At 59.1% G+C, this 21,902-nt stretch overlaps 2 protein-coding genes across 2 annotated transcripts; both read right to left on the bottom strand.

The window, feature by feature from the left end:
• Positions 1 to 149: 149 nt before the first annotated feature.
• ACVRL1 (activin A receptor like type 1) lies at positions 150 to 9,489 on the bottom strand. Its single transcript, XM_082298974.1, has 10 exons — positions 9,225 to 9,489; positions 6,193 to 6,263; positions 4,641 to 4,865; positions 4,152 to 4,351; positions 3,924 to 4,023; positions 3,480 to 3,626; positions 3,122 to 3,397; positions 2,511 to 2,708; positions 1,260 to 1,390; positions 150 to 1,165 (listed from the first exon to the last, which is right to left on the bottom strand). The coding sequence occupies exons 2-10, from the start codon at positions 6,257 to 6,259 to the stop codon at positions 1,031 to 1,033; spliced, it is 1,479 nt and encodes a 492-aa protein (XP_082155100.1). The 5' UTR covers positions 6,260 to 6,263; positions 9,225 to 9,489; the 3' UTR covers positions 150 to 1,030.
• A 3,247-nt stretch (positions 9,490 to 12,736) lies between these two features.
• Positions 12,737 to 15,182, bottom strand: ANKRD33 (ankyrin repeat domain 33; the record flags this gene model as incomplete). Its single annotated transcript, XM_082299051.1, has 4 exons — positions 12,737 to 13,515; positions 13,611 to 13,751; positions 14,448 to 14,577; positions 14,865 to 15,182. 4 exons carry the CDS (start codon positions 15,180 to 15,182, stop codon positions 12,737 to 12,739), a joined length of 1,368 nt encoding a protein of 455 aa, XP_082155177.1.
• Between the last annotated feature and the right edge of the window lie 6,720 nt (positions 15,183 to 21,902).

Genomic DNA, 21,902 nt, shown 5'->3' with positions numbered 1-21,902 from the left:
ACGAGGCTGGAGCTGGGTTTTTATGGGATCCAACGGTGCTGCTGGATAGGAGGAGGTGAAGCCATAAATGGAGCCATGCAGGGGTGCCGAGGCCCATCCTGCTGCGGTGCCCAGTGCCCAGCATGGGAGGTTCGGCAGCTCTTAGGCGATAAAATAGCTTTACACTTTATTAAATATATTAAATCTTAATAATTAAATAGTTATGTGGCAAAGCTGGTTCTGCTGAACATCCCATCCTGGTCATGTCCAAACATCTCCAAGTATGGGGTGGATTTTGGGATGGCGGGGAGCAACACGGGATGAAGCCGGCCGAGCCAAAACACCTCGGAAAAAAACAAAATATTGGCAAAGACCCAAAAGGGCACTTCTTTGGCAAGGGGGATGCTGGCTGCTTGGCAAGGAAGGATCACCATGGGACCCCCAGCTTGGCAGGTCCCTGCAGCACACGGAACGCTCAGGCCACGCTCGACGCCGGCAGCTCCTCGTACTTGGGATCCCCACAATCCACGGTGCGGATCTGGCGTGGCCAGGGCGGTGCTGCCCTTGGACCATCCTTTCCCAGCGAGACCCATCCCTCCTTTAGCGAGGGGTGCGCCGGGCACCGCAGTTCTGCCGGGGAATTCCTGCCGCTGCCAGCGCCGGGCGGGCGGGTCTGGGCAGCTCCGCGGCCGGCGCTGGGTGGGTGCCCCGAGGGCTGGGGGTGCAGCAGAGGTTGGTTCTGTCATCGGTGCCCCTCGCCGTGGCGTCCAGCCTGGGGGCTCGGGGTGGGCGACCAGCTGCCATCGCCGCCGTCCCGGCGAGACGCGCCGGTGTCGGGTGACGGATCCGGGGGGTATTTTTATGGCCGGGTGGAAGATTCCTCCTTTGGTGGTTTTATTTGGTTTTTTTTTCCTATTTTTTCCGTCCTTGCAGATTCAAACGGCTCGAAGGGGGGGTGGGAGAGGCAGGGGCTGTGAGCAAATCCCCTCTGTGACCGGAACCATCCCGTCCCCGGCGCAGCCCGTAAGCGGCTCCGGTGTGTTCCCGGCACTCACTGCTCCGCTTTTGGCTTCTCCACGGAATTGTTCAGCTTCTTCAACGTCTTTTTAATGCGCAGCGCGGTGAGACGGGCCGAGGGGCTCTGGTACCAGCACTCCTTCATGATCTTCGCCAGTGTCGACAGAACCTGGGGAGGCACAAAAAGAGGGATAGATGAAAGGGCTTAATGGGTAGCAAAAGTCCGGCTCGGGCTGAGAGGGGGGCGGTCCCCCGGGACTCACCGAGTCGGAGAAGAGGCGGTTGGGGATCACGGGGGTCTGCTGGTCCACACACACCACCTTCTTCATGTCCTCGAAGCTGGGGTCGCTGGGCACGGCGTCAAAGAAGGGTGGCCGATACTCCTCCACGATGCCTGCGGGAGGGGGCTGGCGTGAGGACGGGGGAGAGCGAGGGGTTCACCCCCATCCTGCACATCGTGGGCTGCCCGCACGCTCCGGCACGACCGAGCTGCTCCCTGCCCGGGGGGACACGTGGGGAATTGCCGGTGGGATGTGCCTCACTGGACACACGGGGCGGTGGGAGCTGGCTCTGGCGCTGGCTCCGGTGCCACTGGTGGCTCCAGCACCAACTGCAGCCCTGGCACTAGTCCAGCACCAGCCCCACCACGAATATCAGCTCCGGCACCAGGTCCAGCACCGATACCAGCCCTTGGCACTGTGGCCACCTCCACTCAGCACCTGTTGGCCAGACTGCCAGCTGGCCCAGCTAATCTCTGCTTAATGCTTCCATATGTCCGTGTCCCCGTGGGATTTAATGTCTCTGGGAAGCCACGAGCCCCCACCAGCTCCCTGCACCCCAAGGGGTGACCCCCAAACCTCAGAGTCCCCTGGAGTTCCCCATCCCCGATTCCCTGAGGAATGAAGGGTGGACTCTTCACGTCCTGGAGAGTGAGCGATCCTGGAAGGGTTAAACCCAGCCGGCTGAAGGCCATTCCTGCGTGCGCATGGCTGGAGTAATTCGGAGTAAATGTGTAATCTGAGGGAGCCCTGGGGGCCGTAAATGAGATTATCCGGGCCAGACTGCGCCTGGGGGGACCTCCCGCCCCACCCGCCAGCGCCCACCATTTAATTAATGCTTTTACCGGACTTTGCCGTGATGAGCAGCACTGGCCAGGCTGCCCCAATTAGGTTCATCCCCAGCGCGGGGGGACCCTACCCCTTGCCCCAGTCCCGAGCTGCCGAGCCAAACCCGGCGGCCGGAGGTCCCGGCCGTGGCCGCTTTCCAGGCAGCGCTTGAAGCTGCTTGTTTTCTAATCAGCGCTGAACAAACAAAGCACTGATTGAGTCTAATGGGCCCTTTAATCAGGGAGCCGGGTGCTGACACTAGATTACAGTGTTTATAATTTACAGCTAATCTTCTGGGCGAAGGAAAGGGGGAAAAAAACCAGCAAGAAAAGGAGGGAAGGCGGGAACGGACGCGGAGCCTCGCGGGGAGCCGGGAGCGAGCGGAGCCGGCAGCCGGGAGCTGCTCACCATTGACCACCGTCCGCCGGGTGATCTCCCAGAGCACCAGCCCGTACGCCCAGATGTCCGTCTTCTTGTAGGACTCGAAGCAGTCGGTGCGGATCTGCTCGCTCAGCACCTCCGGGGCCATGTAGCGCTTGGTGCCCACCCGGGGGTTGTTGCCGATGTCCAGGTAGTCGCTGCCCTGGGAGTGCATGACAGCCAACCCTGGGGGGACAGATCACTGAGTTATTTGGGATGGGAAAGACTTTTAAGGTCATCAATTCAACTATAAAATGCTGGGATACCGGCCCTGGTCAGTGCTGTGCTGGTGCTGCATCCACGAGGCTCAATATCCCTGAGGTACCAAAACCCCAGGACACCACATCCTTGGGGCACCACCACCCTGGGACATCACATCCCTGGAACATTACATCCCCATGGTACTACATTCCTGGAGCATCACATCTGTGGGGTCCCACATCCCCGGGGTACCTTGTCACGGGGGTACCACATCCCTGGGTACCACATCCCTGGGTACCACACCTCTGGGAGCTGCAACCCCGGGTATCACAGCCCTGGGATTTCATCCCCCTAAGTGCCACATACCTGGGGTACCACATCCCACCCCTCCATCTCACCCAGGTCTGCGATGCAGCACTGCCGGTTGCTTTTCACCAGGATGTTCCTGCTTTTCAGGTCCCGGTGGGCGATGGCGGGTTTGCCTTGCGTGCCAAAAATCTCCACATGGAGGTGGACGAGGCCGCAGATGATGGAGGAAGCCAAGCCCAGGCAGGTCTCCACATCCAGGGCCGTCCTCTGCAGGTAGTCGTAGAGCGAGCCGTTCTCGTGGTAGTGGGTGATGAGCCACAGCTGCGTGCTGGAGTTCCTGGACGTCATGTCAGAGGCGATGAAGCCTGGACAGGGAGAAAGACGTGGGACCACGGACCCACCACGCTCTGCCCCCACTTCTCCAGCCCTCCTGGGCCCCCTACTCACCCAGGATGTTGTCATGCCGGAGGAGGACGGTGTTGTAGATCTCTGTCTCACGGAACCATGACTGCTCGTCCCGGGAGGAGAAGATCTTCACAGCCACGCTCTCCCCGTGCCACACGCCTCGCCACACCTCACCATAGCGCCCTTTACCTGCCACAGCCATGGCACCGCATCACTCAGTGCACTCCCAAGGCCCACCTGGGTCCCGTGTGGGACAGCGATGGAGCACCACAGGGTTCCTTAACCTCAGCCAACATCCACTCACCCACCCAGCTGCTCCCTCCCTCCCCAGTCAGCAGGACAGGGGGAGAATGTGGGGTTGCTATTGGGTTTTGGCTGACAGGGTTGGGTCCAATCCCCCTTCTGGTTTGAATTTGTGGTGCCATCACTCAAGCTCCAGCTGGGGGTGACTGGGGCAGCCGCCCCCCCCTCGGCCGCTCTCCTTACCCACACACTCCATGAGGGTGATCTGCCGAGCCACCGTTCGCTGGACGAGGAAGGGCAGCCCGGAGCCACTGCCCGTGGTGCAGTCATCATTGAGCAGGTCCTGCGCAAACAGGGTGGCCATGGGGTCGTGGCCATGGGGTCACGGCCACGGTCAGGGTGGTCATGGTGGCCACCCCCCACCCACACACACCTTGGGCACATTTGGGGTGTCTCATGGAGCTCACCCACCTCTAAGGTGCTGTCTCCCACCATGGATGCCTTCAGCATGAGGTCTGTGTCACCAAAGTCACTATGCTTGTGGCGGTGCTGGGCCACCTTCCAGCAGAAGAGTGCTGTGAGTGCCACGAGGACGAGGAGGGCGAGCAGTGGGACGAAGATCATCAGGAGGAGGTTGGGTAGGGAAGGCGTCTTTCCCAGGGCATCTTCTCCTGGATAGGGGAAATGAGGAATGGGAGCATGAGAGTAGACCTGGGTGGGTGGAGGTCTGGGGTTTGGCCTTGAACCTGCGGAGAGTGTCTCTGCATTGGGATCAACCCCATGGGTGGCAGCTCTGCAGGCACAGCCCAAGAAGGGACACCTGAGGACATCTTGGTGGCCCTTTCTCACTTGGGAAAAGGTGGCTCTGTACGTGCTGAGTGAGGACAGGGACAATCTTGAGACCCAACCACATCTCCAGCCACGTGGGCAGCTCGTCCCCTCTCCCCCACGCCCCTGTACCTTGCAGGAAGATCTCCAGCTCGGCGTTGCACATGCGGGAGTTGCAGCACCTCATGCCGTACTGCTCCGTCACAGGCGTGTGGCAGTGCTCCAGGATGTTCTGGGAGAAGCAGCCCCGGTGCTGGGTGATGGTCCCCTCCTCCTTCCTCTTGCTGACGAAGCACACCTTGCCCGTGCAGTTGGGTTGGCTGCAGTGGGGCACGTCGCAGGCACACAGCAGCTCCTCTGCGGGCACCAGGAGGGGACACGTTGTGCCATGGGGTTACCCCACTGCCCACCCAGGAGCTTCAGTGGCTTTGGGGACAGGGACATTGTCCTAAAGACTCCTGAACCGAGTTTTGAGAGTGGGCAGCCTCCTAGAAGGAGGGGAAGGCTGCTGTGAGCACTCAGTACAGGGAGTCCGTCCTGACAGCTCCTGGGAAATCCCAGGAGAGGATCCAAGTGCCAGCTCTGAACCTGGGTGCCACCTGCTCCCACACCCCCAGGAGGCTCTACGGAATGGACTGTGCCTCCAGGCCCAGCAGCTGGGATTTACTGGGATGCACTGGTTTACAACACACAGGGTCACATCCTACCCACGGAATCCCAGGGGACGTGGGACCTATGGGAGCCTGATCCCAGGAGCTAGACTGGGATCAAAAGCCCCAAACTCAGCCAGGGCCTCCCCAGTGGGTGTTTTGGGAGCCGGCTGCCAAACCCAGGGTCTTTCCTGGAGTTTTTCCTGACTTCCCTGAAGGCACTTTCCTGCGCCACGGTGCCAGAGTGGCTCAGATGGCGGCCACGCTCCCAAACTCCTAATTTAGCTCTGCCCTTTTGCGCAGAAAATATCCCTCCTGGAATCAGTCAGTTCAGCACGAGGGCAGCCAGACATCCGGTGCTGAGGGGACAGCGAGGGGACAGCAAAGGGACAGCGAGGGGACAGCGAGGGGACAGTGAAGGGACAGTGTGGGGACAGTGAGGGGACAGCGAGGGGACAGCGAGGGGACAGTGAGGGGACAGTGAGGGGATGGCTGCGGTGGCCATCCTGCACTTCCTGTGTCCCTGCCCCAAAGGCTGCCTGGTCCCAGGGCCGTGGGGTGGTGGCAGGGCCGGTTTGGGGTTGGTGGCCCCGTGGGCAGGACAGGGACTTGGCAGAGACCCCAATAACCTCTGCTGCTCCTCCCTGGCACAGCCACATTATCCTGGCCCTCCCTGCAAAAGCACCCAGCCTGGATCTGTCCCCAGGTCACCTGGTGCTCCCCGGGATGCTGAGCAGCTCCTCCTGCTTCCCACCATTATCATCATCATCATCATCACCCCTGGGAAAACCCACGTTTTTTAGTACGTGGTGCCAGCCTTTCCCCATCTCCCCTCCGGTGACAGCAAAGCACTTGATCTACCACAATTAACTAAGCTGAGATCCTCTCTGGGGGATGGGCCAGCATTCCAAAGGGGCATAGCACAGTCCCTGAGGAGCCCAGCTTCCACCCTGGGTTTTATTTTGGGCAGAGATACTCCCAAAAAGCCGAGGGCTTATTTTAACCGGCTGTCACCCCATGGCACTGGCACTCACCGGCTGCGAAGCTGAGGGACAGGGTCATCAGCGCCAGCACCACCCGGCCACCGGCTCCACACGGCATCGTCCTGTGGGGAGCGGAGGGGTGAGAGCAGCCCTGGCACCCCCAGCCCCCCCAAGGGGCTCATCACCACCCGTGGGGGCTTTGGGACGGGAGAGGGAGAGGGCAAGGCAGAGACGGAGTGAGGTAGGATGTGCTGCTTCCAACTGAGTTTGGCTCCGGACATCCTGGGCACAGCCCTTCCTGAGAACAGATCCCAGGACCTCCCAAGCTCGGGGCACCTCCCTACCATGGCATGGGATGCCCCTCATGGCCCCACAGTGCTCAGGAATGCACTGGAGCCAGGCCCTTGCCATCTCCACGCAGCCCCAACCTCCTTCCCTTCTCCCAGTGATAGGGACACTGGCATTTCCCACTGCTTCCATGGCTCCTGCTCCCTAAAACCACACCCCAGGGCCTTGGCAGCCGTGACGATGCCACGGCACTGCTGGAGATTCCAGGTTCGGCAAGAGCTGGGCTGTGGGATGGAGCTCAAAGCCCCCACACCCCCGTGCACAGCCCAGGAGCCGCCAAGCGCCGCTGGCCACGGGCAGGGACTCAGTCCTGGGGGTGCTTTTGTGTGGAGCTTATCAATGACACGAAGAGAGGTGCTGGGACAGCCAAAAATTCCTTGCTGAGCCTTTGGGGGAAGTTTGGCTATTTTTAATCTTCCTTTTTTTTTTTTTCCCACTCGTAAAAGAGACGTTTCTGCCAAGGCAAACACGGCGATCCCCCCGCCGCCCCCCGCCTCGCTCCACGGCCGCGGGCTCCCGGCCCCTCCTCAGTTCATTCTTCGTGTTCCCGACATAAACATGGCAAAGGCTCCGTTTCCTGCAATTGAAGAGCCCAGCCCAGGGCTGCTGGGACAGGAATCAAGATTGTTTAGATTCTGGCCTTGATGGGGAAGCGGAGTCACGCAAGCCCGGCCCTCGGGAGTGCACACGGACGTGGCTGACCCCGGCAGGCTCCAGCCATGCCGTAAATCGGGCTTTTCCTCCCCAGAATAACTCACTTGGTTGCTGCTCGAGGGGAGGAAACAGTGACCAGATCCTGGGAGCTGGGGGCTGGTCCTTGATGCCTCGTGTGAGGAGCGGTGCCAGGCTGACCCATCTGACCCTCGGCTGGGCCAGGATCAGCTTTGTTTTAAAATCCCAACTGCCTCGGAGCTGGGCTGGGATCTGCTTTATTTTAAAACCTCAACCCCTCTGGAGCTGGGCTGCTGAATCCCGACCACCGGGATGCTGCCGAGCACCGCACTTCTTGCAATCCTGAGAGCTCCAGGATGCAGGTTTTCAAAGGGAAGCTGAGTCTCCCAGGTGGTGAATTCCCTCCTTGGAGCCACTTCCACAAAATCCCGAGCCATTAGACAGCTGCAGGATATTTGCCATGAAATACAAAGCAGGCAGGGCCTCACCCAAAACTCTGCTGTGTATGAAACACCGCAAGGATCGTCGTCATTACCGAGAGCAAACCTTAATCCGGAGTCATTCCTGGCATCCCACAGGAAAAACATCCCAGGTTCTTCAGCAGTGGCACCAACCAGCCCTGGCGTACCCATCCCTGCCCCTTCCTTCCTCCTTTCTCTTCAGGAGCTGCAGCTCACGTGCCCTCCTGACATCCAGAGCATCTTACCCAGCCTGGCCGGGTGCTATATTACATTCTTTGGGATTTGTAGCATCAGGAGAAGGAAAATCCCCCAAGGGAAACCTGTGGGATGGGACGTGAGTGCCAGCAGGAGTGGCTGGGAGCAAGAGGCAGCCATGCTGCAGCTGGAGGGTCTGGACCAAGAACCAGCCCCGGGGAAGGGGAATTTCCCCATGACCCCATGGAGGGAAAAGCAAAGGGAAAACGGAGCAGGACACAAGAGGAGTTCAGGGAAGGGTGGCTGGGCATAACCCCGGGATGTGCGGGATGGTTCAGGGCTCCCTGCTCTTACCAGGGCAGCTCGGCCGAGCTTCTCAACCCCAGCTCCTCCGCCTTCCCCCGTGGTTTCTGCTGCTGACAGGGGGCTCAGCCACAGGATGTGGCTCACGACTCAGCTCCCTGTGCCACCTTTTCACAGGGGGTCGCACACAGCCGAGACCCCCGTGCCAGCGCCGGTGCCAGCCAGGTGAGCCGGGCGTGTACCGGCCGCAGCGATGAAGGACGGGATGGACAGCGGGGCAGAGCTGGCAGGAGCTTTGCCACGGACACCAAGGCTCCAGCCTGGCTTCAGGCACAGGTGGAGGTTTTCCTTTCCCTGCCCGCAGCTGCAGGCAGGTCACGGATGCAGAATTCACCCTCCAGTGGGCTCCTGCACCCCGGCCCCTCTCACTGACGGGAGTCACCATCCCAGGAATGTGCAGCACACAAAGAGAGCAGCAAAACCCGCTCGGGGTCACCTCGGTGCGGGGATGGCATCGCCTGCGGCTCCTTGTGCAGAGCAGGGACAAGGGCAGCGTGGCTGCCCCGGCCTTACAGCGGGCTCCAGTGCCCGCACTGGGAAAGAGCTCCATGGTGGGCTCTCCCCAGCCTGGCTTTGGAGCCTCTTTAGTGCCCCTTCGGGTCTTCCTTGCCCACCCCTCCTCTGAGAGACCTGGGATTTGGCTGTGCAGAAGGGGAGCATTGAGGCGACACATTCTGTGGTGCTGGAGCCTGCAGCCCTCGCTAGCGGAGCTCTCAACTTTCCCTCATTTTCCCCCATGCCTTTTCAAAATACACCCAAATTCCCCATTTCCCACATCAATTCCAGCCTTTCCGCTGCAGTTGCTTATTACTTCAGCTCTTTAGCAAGGACCTGGGGACAGATCCTGCCACCACCATGCTGATGTGAACCCAGATTCATGCCCCTGGCCCAAATTCCAGCCTCTCGACCCTGATGTCAACACCAGCGTCCCATGGAACACAAAGAAAACGGAGCCAAATCCTGATTTCAGGGGCAAATCAGGAGGGAAGCACTGAGCTCGGCGCAGCCCCAGACCCCACGAGCGCGTGGCTCTTCCCCACTCACCTACAGCATCCACGTCCTGCGGGAGCCCACGGCACTGCCCGGCCCTGGCGAGGCTCTCCCGGCCGCGATCCCGCTCGTGGATCTGGCTCAGCCGGGGCAGCTTTGCTCCGTGCCCTGAGCCCCGACTCGGAGGATCTTCATGGATCTGCTCCCCTCCCGCCCCCCATCCTGTCACCGTGGGGGCTCCCACGGCCGTGCCCGTCCCGCTGGGGGAATGTCACCCTTCCCGGCCTGGCTGCAGGGGCTCGGCTTGGCGACCCCGTTGTCCGACGCAGCCGTTTGGCAGCTGCTCTGTGGTCTGGATGTGGGAGAAGTCAAAAAAATGTTTCTTATTACTGCCTCTTCCTGCCTGGCTTCTCTCCACCACTCCCAGCTAATAAAGCATTTCCTATTGCTGAGCACACAGCCACGACCAGCCTCCCTTCCTCCCGCTCACCGGGCCCCAGCTCCATCCTGGTTGCTTTCCCCTGCCTGTTAGACCCTCCTTGTCCTTCACCAAGCGCCTTCCCACCCCAGTTTCCCAGTTTCCATGGCAAACCCTATGCCATGGTGTGGACATGGCCACCACCACTTCACCCCAAGCATCCCAAGGTCTTCAGCAGGAGCACAGCTGGTTGCTTTGACACGGGTGGGGATGGGAAAGTTCTAGAGAGATGCCATGGGAATGACCTTGACCTGCTTGGCCATCCCTCCTGCTCCAGCCCTCATGGGGATGGAGCACCGTAGCAGAGCCAAGGGGCTCCCTGGTTATTCCATGCTGGCCCCAGCAATTCCAGGGTGCAGTGCTGGAGGGCAGGGGAGGATTTCACCCTGGTGGCATCAGGGCGTGGCACTGAATGGCCGCTTCACTGGAGATGTGGAGCCCTGGCTGCGGGCATCAAGCAGGGCACGGTGCCTGAGAGGCTTTGCTTGGTGCCCTGCGCTGGCACAGCCCCGCTGTTCCCACACGGCGCCGTGGTGGCGGGCACCGGGACGGTGACGGGCACTGGGACACCGTCGGCAGAGCCGTTCCCACGGCCGGAGCCCGGGCACTTCCCACTCCCCCAGCACACACGGGACCGTGGGCAGCGGAAGCGCTGCTTCCCGTTTTGCCGCTTTCGGGGCTGTTCTTTGGGTCACCCCAATCTCAGCTGCTTCTCCCTCCTCCCGCCCCCACCTCTCCCTCCAGTGCCATCCCGAGCCCCATCCCCGCCTTTCTGCCGGCTGCTCCCCGGCACGGTGACCGCTCCTGAATTGCAGCCTCTTTCCTAAGGCGGTGACCGGGCCGGATTTACCTCCCCGCTGCCGTCACATCACCAGCCCCAACCGCATCACGAACCCACCCGGAGCCTCCCCGGGCCGGGACACGGTGGCGGCGGAGCTTTGAATCTCGCCGGCCGCCTGGCCCCGCTATCAGCCGCGATCTAGGAGATTTAAACAAACAAAAGCACAAAACCAGGATAAAACATGAAGGACCTTCACATGTGACTTTGCCCGTGCAGGACTGGGAGCTTTGAGAAGCGGCGCGGGGGAAACGGGCAGTTTCCATCAGATAGGGGCTGCCCGGGAGGAAGCTGGTGCCTGCAGACGCCTTATCTCCGTGACCATCTCTGCTCCAGGCGGGTCTCAGTGATCCGGCCGGATTGGCCCCTCCCGGGGTTATTCCTGGATGGTTCTTGCATCCTTTCCATGGGAGCAGACACAGGGCATCCTGCTTTTACGGCGGCGGGCAGGAGTTATTCTGGGCAGGCGAGCGCGCCAGCTCTCTGGCAAGGGCTGCTGCTGGCTGCTTTGATCCCTGCAACTGCATCTTTCAAATGGGCCACCTTCCTTTTTAAATCATTAACCATCGCTGGAGGGATAAACACTAAAGAACTTCTGAAAGTTCCTAAATCCTAATCCCGGGCGACTCGAAGGGCAGGGATGGGTGGGAGACCTGGGCCCAGCTGCAGCTCTGGCACTGTCGCCGTGGGAAAGTGGATTCCTCCAGAGTGGGATTGACTGTAGAGGAAGGTGATGGGCAAATCAAACCCTCCGCAGGTTTGATTGCCCCGGTTCCAGCCCTTGTCTGGGGCACACAGGGTGAATCAGCAGCGCTGGGCACCACCCAAACAGCACCACGACCCACAGTCCCATGCCAGCCCTGGAACAACCTCCCGTCACCCCTTGAAGCCAAAGTGAGACCTTCCTTCATCCTCCGGGTGCTCATCGCTCATTTCATCCTGCAGAAGGGAAGGGGCATCCCTGCACCACAGCCGGACCCTCCACAGGCACATCCAGCCGTCCCTTGGGGTCTCACTGAGCCACCCCCGTGGCAGCAGAGGGGGATGAGGGGCCGGCGGGAGCCCGTCTCTCCCTTCCCCCTGCGTGGCAGGAGCCAGGCTGGCACGGCTCATGCCACGGCTGCTCCATGTGCCGCCCGCCCCCGGCTCATCTGCGAGCCGCAGGGAGCTGGCGAAGGAGGGCAGCCACGTGCCGGGGAGCCCGAGCGAGCCAAGGGATAGAGGGGAACAGCCGGGGACGCTGCAGCTCCTTCCCCACGAGAATGCTTCCCCACCTGCGGCCCAGCCCAAACCTCCCAGTGCCCCACAGAGGGCGGAGCTGCAGCCTCAAAGTGGGGAGCGTGGACTCCCGTGCCCCTAAAAAGGGGGTGGTGCAGGGAGGGGGCTCCACACCTGGCCAAGAATTATTTACGACCTGGGTAACTTTTGCTCCGAGCACCTCCTGGAGTCAAACTCTGCCCACGCTGCACGAGCCGGCACCGCAGCTTCGCGTTCCTACACCCTGGGATGGAGCTGGATTTGAGAGGACCTTGAAATATGGGAACACCAGCACCCTGCTGCTGCAGCGCCGGAGCTCTGGGGGGAGCTGGGGATGGAGCCCACGAGTACCCCAGGCTTGGTTTCGCTTGGTTTCCAGCCTGTGCCTGGCAGCTGGTGCTCCTTCCACAGCGTGGAGCTGTGCTGAGCCCTGGTGTATCCATCCACCACACAGGAGCACACGGGAGCAGGGAACGTCACTGAGGATGTGACAGGGTGGCCAGGGGACACTGGCAGCAAAGGGGGAGCGTTCCTGCCAGCCCCACAGCAACCCCGAGCTTTATTCATGGAATCAATCCCGTTAGCATGGCAACCACTTCCATTTTAATTTGCTCAGCCACATTCCAACGCACGCTGCGGAATCGAGAGCTGGGGGAGATCAAAGAGGCAGGAAAAAAGAAAAAAAAAAAAGAGGAAAAAACAGAGGAAGGACTAGTGCCACAGTCCTGCTCCCTGGCATCCCTGGAGCTCGGTGCAGGGTCTCAGCACAGAAGTGCCCAGCACGACATGTACCATGCTAGGGTGGCCACCCTTGGGGTGGAGAGGACAAGAGGCCAGGCAGGGGCCTGTGAACCCTCGGGGATATTTCAGCTGGGTGCGTCCTCCTCCCTTGGACGTTCCCATCCACCAGGAACAAAACCACCCCTGTGCCAGAGAAGCCAGCGGATCCAAGGGGACAGAGAGACCCTTGTCCCCACCCCGACACCTCCTGCCTTAACCTTTCTTCTTCTTTTTCTTCTTCTTCTTCTTCTCCCCACCCTTGGCCTCCTCAGCCGCTCTCTTCTCCTCCTTCAGCGCCTTGTACCTCCACTGAGGCGGCTGCAGCAGGTTCTTGTCCTTCACACGTGGCGACCGCTCCCTGGCAGAGGACTCAGAGGTCTTGCTCACTTTGATTTTGGGGATGGGCTCCCCAGGGAAGATGATGTTCCCACGCCGCAGCCACAGCGGGAGGAAGCTCAGGAGGCGGCTGGGCGGCTGGCGCGGCGGCAGCAGCCGGACCCCGGACACGGCTTGGCCATTGCAGGATGATCCTGCGGTGCTGGGGCGCGAGGACGTCTCTGATTCGTCCTCTGGATCCGGCACGTGCTGCCCGAGGATCTCCGGCACGGACAGCCTGCGCTTGCCCACCTCGGGCGGGCTGTCGGGGCAGATGGTTTGGCAAGCAGTGGCCACGAAGGGGCTGGCAAGGGACGTGGTCATCCTCACCATGTGGTCCATCACACCATCCTCCTCGGCATCACGGGGGATGTTGAAGGTGAACATGGATCGGATCTTCTCCAACAGCCTCTTGCTCCTGGATTTGGGGCTCAGGGCCTTGGCCACCAGCTCGGCCAGGGCCGGCCACTCGGGCTGGTACTGGGTTCCAAACTGCTCCGCGCGCGGGCGCCGCAGGAGGGTCCGGATGCGCACGGTTGTCTCGAAGCGGCCGGTGAAGGTCGCCCATTCCCTGGCTGTCTTCCCCTTCACGGCATCCACCGCTTGCAGGTCAGCTCCTGGAGACAGCGGAGAGCGTCACCTCGACATCCCACCCTGAGCAGCAGAGCCACCCCTTCCCGAAACCCCGGAGAGCCCCTGGGGAGGTGCTCACCCGCCAGGAGCAGCGCGGTGACGCAGTCCTGCCGCCCCTGCATCGCTGCCTTCATCAACGCCGTCAGGCCCCGGGGGTCTCGCTGGTCCACCTCGAGCGCAGGGTAGTAGTTGAGGAGGTAGTTGACAATGGTGATGTGTCCTTAACAGCCAGAGAGAAGCTGCGTTAGAGTTCCGACAGCTAACGGGGACAGCGGCTGGGGCCTGCTGGACAAAGGATTTCGCAGCTGCATTCCGTGGGGGTGCAGATATGCAGGAGTTTGAAGGGATCAGGATTGAAAAGCTTTGGGTCTATTTAGGTTTGGCCATGGAGGGAACAGCGCTGCTTTAGTGGAGAACACAGAAAAGAGTCCAAAAATGCAAAAAAAACCCCCATAAAATCATGAATTCCAGCAAGGATACAACGGGAATCAAGAGTGATTCCCACTTCAGGACCCTTCTCCTTCCCCTCCTGGTAAACTGGGGGGAGGGAGCCAGACTAGCAAAGAAAACCATCGTGGCTGGAGGTTTGGGCCCTACACAGAGCTCAGAGCCTTTGGGCAGGTAAATCCCTGCGGCTCCAGGACCTTTCCTGGAGCTCACGGGGCAGCTCCAGCCCGGCTCTGCCACCCGACACAGCACCTTTGAGAGAACAGCGCTGCAGGAATCTCCATTTTTGCACCAGTTTTAAAGAAGCGCTGAGGTGAACCATGAATGTAGCCGACGTCACACATCCCTTGGGACCACGGCTTTCGTGACAGATCGTTTTGTGGTTTTTGGGGGAAGCACAGGGGGGTCACATCCCTTCCTGAGGGGTGTCACTGGTGCTGCCTGTGCCGAGGCCGGGCGCAGTGCTGACCTGCCTGGGCAGCCATCATGAGGGCCGTGTTCCCATCGTTGTCCTGCTGGTTGACGTTGATGTAGGGACACTTCCGCAGCAGCGGCACAATGTCCACAAAGCCCTTGGAGCAGGCAACCATCAGCCCATTCTGGAGAGGGAACAACACTCAGCACCAGCTCCGCACCACGTTCCCACCACGCTGCTCCCATGGCCCTTCCAAAGCGTCCCCCCACCCAAACCAGGCAGGCGCAGGATGGGAGGACGGACGAGGTTCTGCTCCAAGGATTGCATCAACCCCAGGAGACCCATTCCAGCCAGGCCTCTCCCTCCTGCCCCGCCTGCTTTAGCAACCAGCAGCCCTCAGGATTTGCCTGTTCCTGGAAAATCCTCTTTCTGCTCTGCAGGGTGCACACCCCGCCCACCCCAGCCACTCACCCTCCCATTGATGTCCAGCTCTGTGGCCTCACTCCGGGTCACCCCACGCTCCAGCCTCTCCCACACCAGCTTGGCATCGTTCCTGGCACAGCACTGGTAGAGACTGAGGACCTCGCCACCGTCAGCCTCCGGGGAGACCTCGTAGCAAGGGTAGACGGAGTCGTCGGAGAAGATGCTGCTGGTGTCTGAGGGCTCCGAGGACTCTGACAACGCGTCCTCCTCCTCCTCCTCCTCCTCATAGTGCAGCTCCGGGTCGGAGGCATCCAGGCTGGAAGTGGGAACTGCAGCGTGTTCTCCTCCACTGCAGGCATCTGTCATCCGGCCTGGGCGGGGGGAGCGAGCCCAGCTTGGCCCCGCGCCCTGCCTGGGGCCAGGAGCCTCTGCCGGGTGGATGAGGGGGCACTCGGGACTGTCACTCCCCCTGTGCAGACACAGAGCGGGCGTGGGAACCCTGGGGGCTCCGGCATCCCTCATCCCACTGGGAAGCCTCGGCTGCCTCCCGGCCTCCAGCACAGCCCGGGTTCCATCCTCTGCCCCCTGCAAACGGGGGTGTCTGGGTGCTGTGACACCCCAGGAGGGGAGCAGCCCCCCGCGGCACAGTGGGAAAACCAGGGGGACACCTCGGGAATTTGAGGGGTGGGTGAGTGTCCTGCAGTTTAGGCGCTGAGCCCAGGGGTGCGGTGAGATTGGGAACGGCCCCAGGGCTGTAGAGGCACATCAGGGAACCGAACAGCTGGGCTGCTCTGCGAAGCACCGGTAGGAAGGACACGTCCACCCCCTCAATGCCATACACAGGGTCTGAGCCCTTCCCAGCCGCCCTCCCCTTTTATCCAGGGCACATCCCAATAAATGCAAAGACTTTTCCCAGCGGAACAGCAGCCGGGAGCAGCTCCTGGCTCCCCCAGGACAAAGGACAGCCCTGGAACAGGAGCTGTGGCCAGGGACACGCCGGCTGAGCCTGGCAGCAGGAATTAAACCCTTTTGCTCCTACGCAGAAGCCAACAATTAACTGATGGGTGCCATGAAAGGAGGAAAGCCTTCAGAATTCCACTAAACTTTCCCACCCCTTAGATGTTCCCAAGCAGGGGATGGGGGATGGTCTTCTCACCTTGATCTTCCCTGGGGCTGCTCAGATCATCCCCGTGGGTCCCTCTTCAGCTGGGCAGCATCCCGGCCACAGCCAAGAGACGCCAAGGGACCGTGGAATGTCCCTTCTGTGCCGTCCGCAGGGAAAAAGAGGTTTGTGCTCTGTGGCTGCAGTGGCCTTTTGGCACCAAAGCTGTGACAACCTGCACGTTGATGTGGGCTCAGCTACCCAAGAGATCTTAAATTAAACTGTAGCTTAAAATGGCTCCATCCACCCTGAGCAGGATCAGGACAGGATTTAATGTCTTTAGCCAAGGAGCTGCTGGGAGCCCTGGGCTGTATTTTTATACCTGTCTCCCTTTGGCGTGGCAGTGCTGCCTGAGCAATCCCACAGGCTCAGCTGAAACCCCAAAAACTCCTCCCACCTGACTTTTTATCCAGGTGAATTGGCTGAGCAGATAAATCTGGGAAGCTGCTGTTCCAGCCAAGGGCTTGGACACCTGAACTGTGCAGGTGCACTCTGTAAACTCTGTGATTTCCCCCTGAAAGGTGCCTTGGAGTTTCCATCCCTCCTGCTCCACTGGGAATGGATTCCAAAGCTCCAAGGGCAGCCTTAGCCCAGGAGTTGCAAAAATTGTTTCCCGAATTACCCGTGCAGCCCGACTGCTCCCTTATCTTCATCTTTAAAGGGTTTTGTTGCTGTTGCTGTTGTTTGTCTGTGGTTGGGAGGTTTTTATGTGTTTCCTGAAGTTCAAGGGCCATCTGGACTGTGAGATCTGGGACAGGGAACTTCTAGTCCCTGGATCAGCTCTTTTCTTGCCTAAAAGGCAGGAGTTTGGTGCCAAGGAAATTGTGGGAGGCCACATTCCCCGTTTTCGGCAGCCACTGAGGCAGAGTCCCAAAGGGCACTTTGCTGCATCCTTGAACATGAAAACAGGGATCAGATGAAGGATCCCAGCTGTTTCCTCTGTGCTGGGAAGCACAAGCTGCGAATCCTGGTGCTGAGTATGAGGATCCTGGCGCTGAAAGTCCCGATGCTGATGCTGAACACGAGGATCCCAATGCTGAGTGTCAGAATCCTGATGCTGAATGTCCGGACCCCAGGCGTGGCATGGCCATCACGGTGTCACCCCGGTGTGACACCTCCTGCCGCCCTCTTGCTCTGCCTTACCTCAGGGAAGGACAGGGAGCAGATTTAGGGCTTAAGGAATCATCCTGGGAGCCATGTGCCATAATCTGCTGCCTGGAAAAGCCAGGAGGCTCTGAGTCAGTTATGTAAAGGCAGGGCTGGGTGCTGAGATGGGTGCCCAGGTGGGTGCCAGGGAGGGTGGCAGCACAGGAAGGTCTTGGTGGTTGCTACACACAACAGGCAGCCCCTCATCTGCTCCTGAAACACTGCGGGAACGTGATTTCATTCCTGTGGAAAAGAACAGGAATTCTCCTGCAGGAGCTCATGGCTGAAATTAGAATATAAAATGCAAATTTGATACATGCGAGGATGGCTCCTAGGCAAAAGCTGCCAGTACAAACAGGACCCTAATCCCCTAACACTAGCACCCTAACCCTAAAACTCTAACCCTAACCCAACACTAACCTATAAGCAGAAACCTAACTCTAAAACATAACTCTGAAGATAAAAAAAATCCCTACCCCAAAAAAAACCCTAATTCTAACCCAAAATCTAACCCTAAAGGCTAACAATAATCCTAACAAAATCCCTAACCCTAAATCATAATGCAAACCCAAACCCATAACCCTGAAGCTAAAACAAAAACCCAAATCAAAAGCAAACCCAACCCCTAACCATAACCCTAACCAAACCCTTAACCCTCTCTGTACTATCCCAAACCCTACCCCTAATCGTGACACCAACCCCAACCCCCAACCCTAACCCTACCCACCAAGACCTGTTGGTCCTGGCAGCTTTCATCTGGGAGCAATCCTTGGACATTCGCAATTTTAGGAGCCAGAATCCCACATCCGGCCCCAAGGCACCCTGCAGGGTAGCAGGGGATTCCCGTTTTCCACAGGAGGAAAAACCCAACGCCCCAGAGTTTTGGGGGCAGAGCAGAGGCAGCCCTGGGAGGCCAAGGCCAGTTAGACCCATCGGTTCTGGCATCTTTCATCCAGGAGCAACCCCCAGACATTCCCAGTTTATGGAGTCGAAATTCAACTTCTGGCTGTGGGTACTGGGCTGCAAAGGACAGCTTTTCTGCAGAGGAAGGAAAGCAGGGCACCCCAGTGCCTCAGGGACAGCCAAGATGAGATCCCTGGGAGGCCGGGGCAAGCCAGACATGTCAGTTCTGGCAGCTCTCGTCCGGAGCAGTCCTCGGACGTTCGCAGGTTTAGGAGGTGGAATCCCATTGTCCGCCTCAGGCTCCTGGCTGTGACAGAAGGGTCTTTTCCATGGGAAGTAAAGTCTGGTGCCCCAGCGTCTTGGGAAGAGATGAGAGGTGGCCCCTGGCAGTCTAAGGCCAGCCAGACCTATCGGTCCTGGCAGTTTGGGAGCAACCCTCGAACTTTTGCAGTTTTAGGAGGCGTATTTCCACATTGGACTGCTGGTATTGGCCTGGAAAGATGGCTTTCCTCCACAGGAAGGAAAATCCAGCACCCAGTGTCTCTGGGGCAGCTGAGAGGTGGCCCTTGGGAGGCCACAGCCAGGCAGATCCATGGGTCCTGGCAGGTTTTGTCTGGGAGTGATCCTCGAATGTTTGCAGTTTAGGAGGGGGAATCCCGCTCGCAACTCTGGGCACCTGGGCGTGAAGGAGGGCTTTATTCCGCAGGGAGGGAATTCTGGCAACCCAGTGTCTCAGGGGCAGCTGAGAGGTGGCTCCCAGGAGTCCAAGGCCAGCCACACCTGTTGGTCCTGGCAGATTTCATCTGGCAGCGATCCTCAAACATTCCTAATTTTAGGAGGCGGAATCCCACTCTCCTCCACGAGTGCCCTGCTTGTTTCCACAGGAGGGAAAGCCTGGCGCTCCACTGCCTCGGGGGAAGATGAGAGGCAGCCCCCGGGAGTTCAAGCCCAGCCAGACCTGTTGGACCTGAATGCTCTTGTCCAGGAGCAATCCTTGGACATTTGCAGTTTTAGGAGGCAGAATCGCACTTTTGGCCATGGAGGCGGCAAAGGATGGCCCTTTCCCACAGGAGGGAGAGCCTGGCCCTACCTTTGCCATGCCCTGCCCGGCCTTGCCTGCTTCTCCTAGGACTCTCCTTGCCTTGCCTCGTCAACCCAACCCTTGATTTTCCTTGCCCTGCTTCCCCTCCCTTACCTGGAATTGCCTTTCTCACACAGCCCCTACTTTGACTTCCCATCCTGGGTGTCTCAAAAAATGTGCTTTGTGTTCCACATTTCTCCTCTCTCAATCCACGCAGTTGGTGTTACTGTCCCTTTAGGGCCATGGGGTGTTTTACTCTGGTTTGCCGAGGTGGGAGGTTTTGGGGGGTCCCTTGAAAAGACAGGGACAGGCACACACAGAGCTCTCTCTTTTGTTCTTGCCCAGATGCCAAGAGAGTTGCTTGGGGCAGGTTTCCCAAGCCCAGTCAGCGTGAGGCAGAAGATCTCTTTTGTTCCTCTCTGGGTGTTGGAGAATCTCAATACCTTTTTGGCCGCTCTTGCTGGGGTAACTAATGAGAGAGAGTTTCTTCGAATTTTTTTCCTAACCCCCCTTGCCTTGTCTTCCCAACCCCTCCTTGTCCTTCCTTCGGCTCCCCTGCCTTGCACTGCCTTTCTCACCCATGCACCACCTTGACTTCCTTACCCCTTTTCCCTCGGCTTTGCCTTGCCTTGCCTGTTCCTCCTATGATTCCTCTGCCTTGCCTCCCCCTCCCTTGCCTTTCCCTTCCCAACATTGCATTTCCTTGCCATTCCAGGCCATCTCTTGCCTTGCCGTGCATGCTCCAACTTCGCACTTCCTTACTGAGCCCTCTGTGTCCTACCCTTGCCCTTCTTACCCCTTCACTGCCTCGTTTTGCCTTGCTCACCCATTCCCCACCTTGACTTCTTTACCCCTTTTTTCCTGGCCTGCCCTTCCCTTGCAAGCCTCTCTGACTTGCCTTCTGTTGCCTCCCCCAACCTTGTCTTGCCTTGCAAACCCACCCCAGGCCTTGCCCTGCTTACCTTTCCCTTTTCTGCCATGGCCTTACTACTCATCCCCCACCTCATCCTCCTCACCTCGTCCTTCTCTGTCTTTACCTTGCTTCACTGCCTGGCCTTTGCCTTGCCCTGCCCTGCCTTGCCCTGCCCTGCCTCCCTGTCCCTGCCTGCCCTACCCATCCCTTACCTTCCTCTGCCTTGCCTCACCTACAACTTCTGGGCCTTCTCTTGCCCTGCTTTGCTTTCCCCTCGCTGCTCTTGCCTTGCCTTTCCTACCTCTCCCCTGACTTGCCTGGAATTGCCGACACTCCCATGGCACTGCCTGGCCTGCACCAGAGCAGAGCGAGGGCGTGGCAGGCGAGGCAATGCAAGGCAAGGCAGATGCAGGCAAGGGAAGGCAGAGCAAGGGTGGGCTAGGCAGAGCTAGGCAGTGGCACTGAAGGCAAGGCAAGCCGAGCGACTCCAAGTGGATTTTTTGGGAAGCAAAGGATGTAGTCCCAGTGTTGGGGGAGCAGCTGGTAAGGTACCCTGGGGAGGTAAATGCCAGTGAGACATTTCTGTCCTGGCACCTTTGGTGTAGGGGCACTGCTTGGACTTGGATTTGATACTGGAGGTGCTGTCCAAGTTTGTGTTGGTGCACAGCTGAAAGAGGAGGCCAGTGCTTTTCCATGGGAAGGAAAGCGTGTAGCCCCCGTGTTTCAGGTGCAGATAAGAAGCTGCCACGTGCAGGTAAAGGGCAGCAGCACCTTTCTGTCCTGGCATATTTGGTGAGGAAGCATTTCCTGGACTTGTACAATTAGGGAGCTGGTATGCATCTTTTGAAGGTGGTCTCAGGTTCAATCTAGCATGTCGTTTGCACCTTCAGAGGTGGCCTCTTAAAATTTTGGCAGTACATTTCTTTTGGGCAAGTTAAGCAGCTATGCTGAGTCTTGGTGTGCAGCTGGTATCGTGCCCAGGACAGGTAATGCTCAGAAACAGTTTTCTGGCACCTTTGTTACGGGATCAATCCCTGGATGTTTTCTGCTTTGAAGGAGGGATCCCATTTCTTTTGAGATGGCCTCATAGTTCCTCTCTTTGGCAAGGAAACCACTTTTGGATCCACACATTGGGTGGTCGTGGTGAATTTAAAGGCTCTCCCCAACAGGCATTTCTGTTGGAACTGTTACAGTGGGAATGCAAAAGCCAGGCTGTTGAGCTGCTTCTCCCGGTACCTTTCGTGTGGGAGCCATCCCTGGTGCCGTTCAGTTTGGATCCCGATTCCGTGCGCCTGAGGCTTAGGAGGGTACACGGAGCTGAGAAGGAAAGGGCGGATACCAGGGCGGGTTCCATGGGTTGGCAGCGGAGGCGGCAGCAGCTCTCTCAGCTGACACTTCTGCGAGCTGTGGTTTTGCCGGATGTTTTCAAGTTTGTCACCGGACTCAGCGAGAATGAAAAAACTTCTTAGCGCCGAGGAGCTCGTGTGTCCTCTTGAGTGGGGTGCAACTAAGAGTTTGTACTTGGAAGGGGAAGATCAGCGCAATCTCTCTGTCCTGACCCGGTGCATTTGAGAGCAGGGACGTCTGCAACTCGGATGCACGCGTTGGGCGATTCCGACGAGCGAGGTGCGTTCGCTTCCTTTGCAAGTCCGCAGCGGCATCGTGTGGTTGTTTGGATGAGCGCTGACAGTGCCCAGGTAAATCCAAGCGCTTTTCTGGCCCGGCCCCGTTCGTGTGGGAGCAGTGGGAGCGGGGGCTCCTTTGTGGATCCTGGCTCCGGGAGGCTGAACGAATGTGATCGTGCCTACAGCTGAGAAGGAAGACGAATCGTCTCATTGTCGGCCGTGCAGATCATAGGCTGCAAAAGGAAGGAGAATTCCA

The sequence above is a fragment of the Coloeus monedula genome (assembly GCF_965178545.1).
Source record: "Coloeus monedula genome assembly, chromosome: 30".
Classification (NCBI taxonomy): Eukaryota; Metazoa; Chordata; class Aves; order Passeriformes; family Corvidae; genus Coloeus; species Coloeus monedula.
The sequence above is the reverse complement of the archived record's forward strand: the minus strand, read 5'-3'. Positions and strand labels throughout refer to the sequence as shown.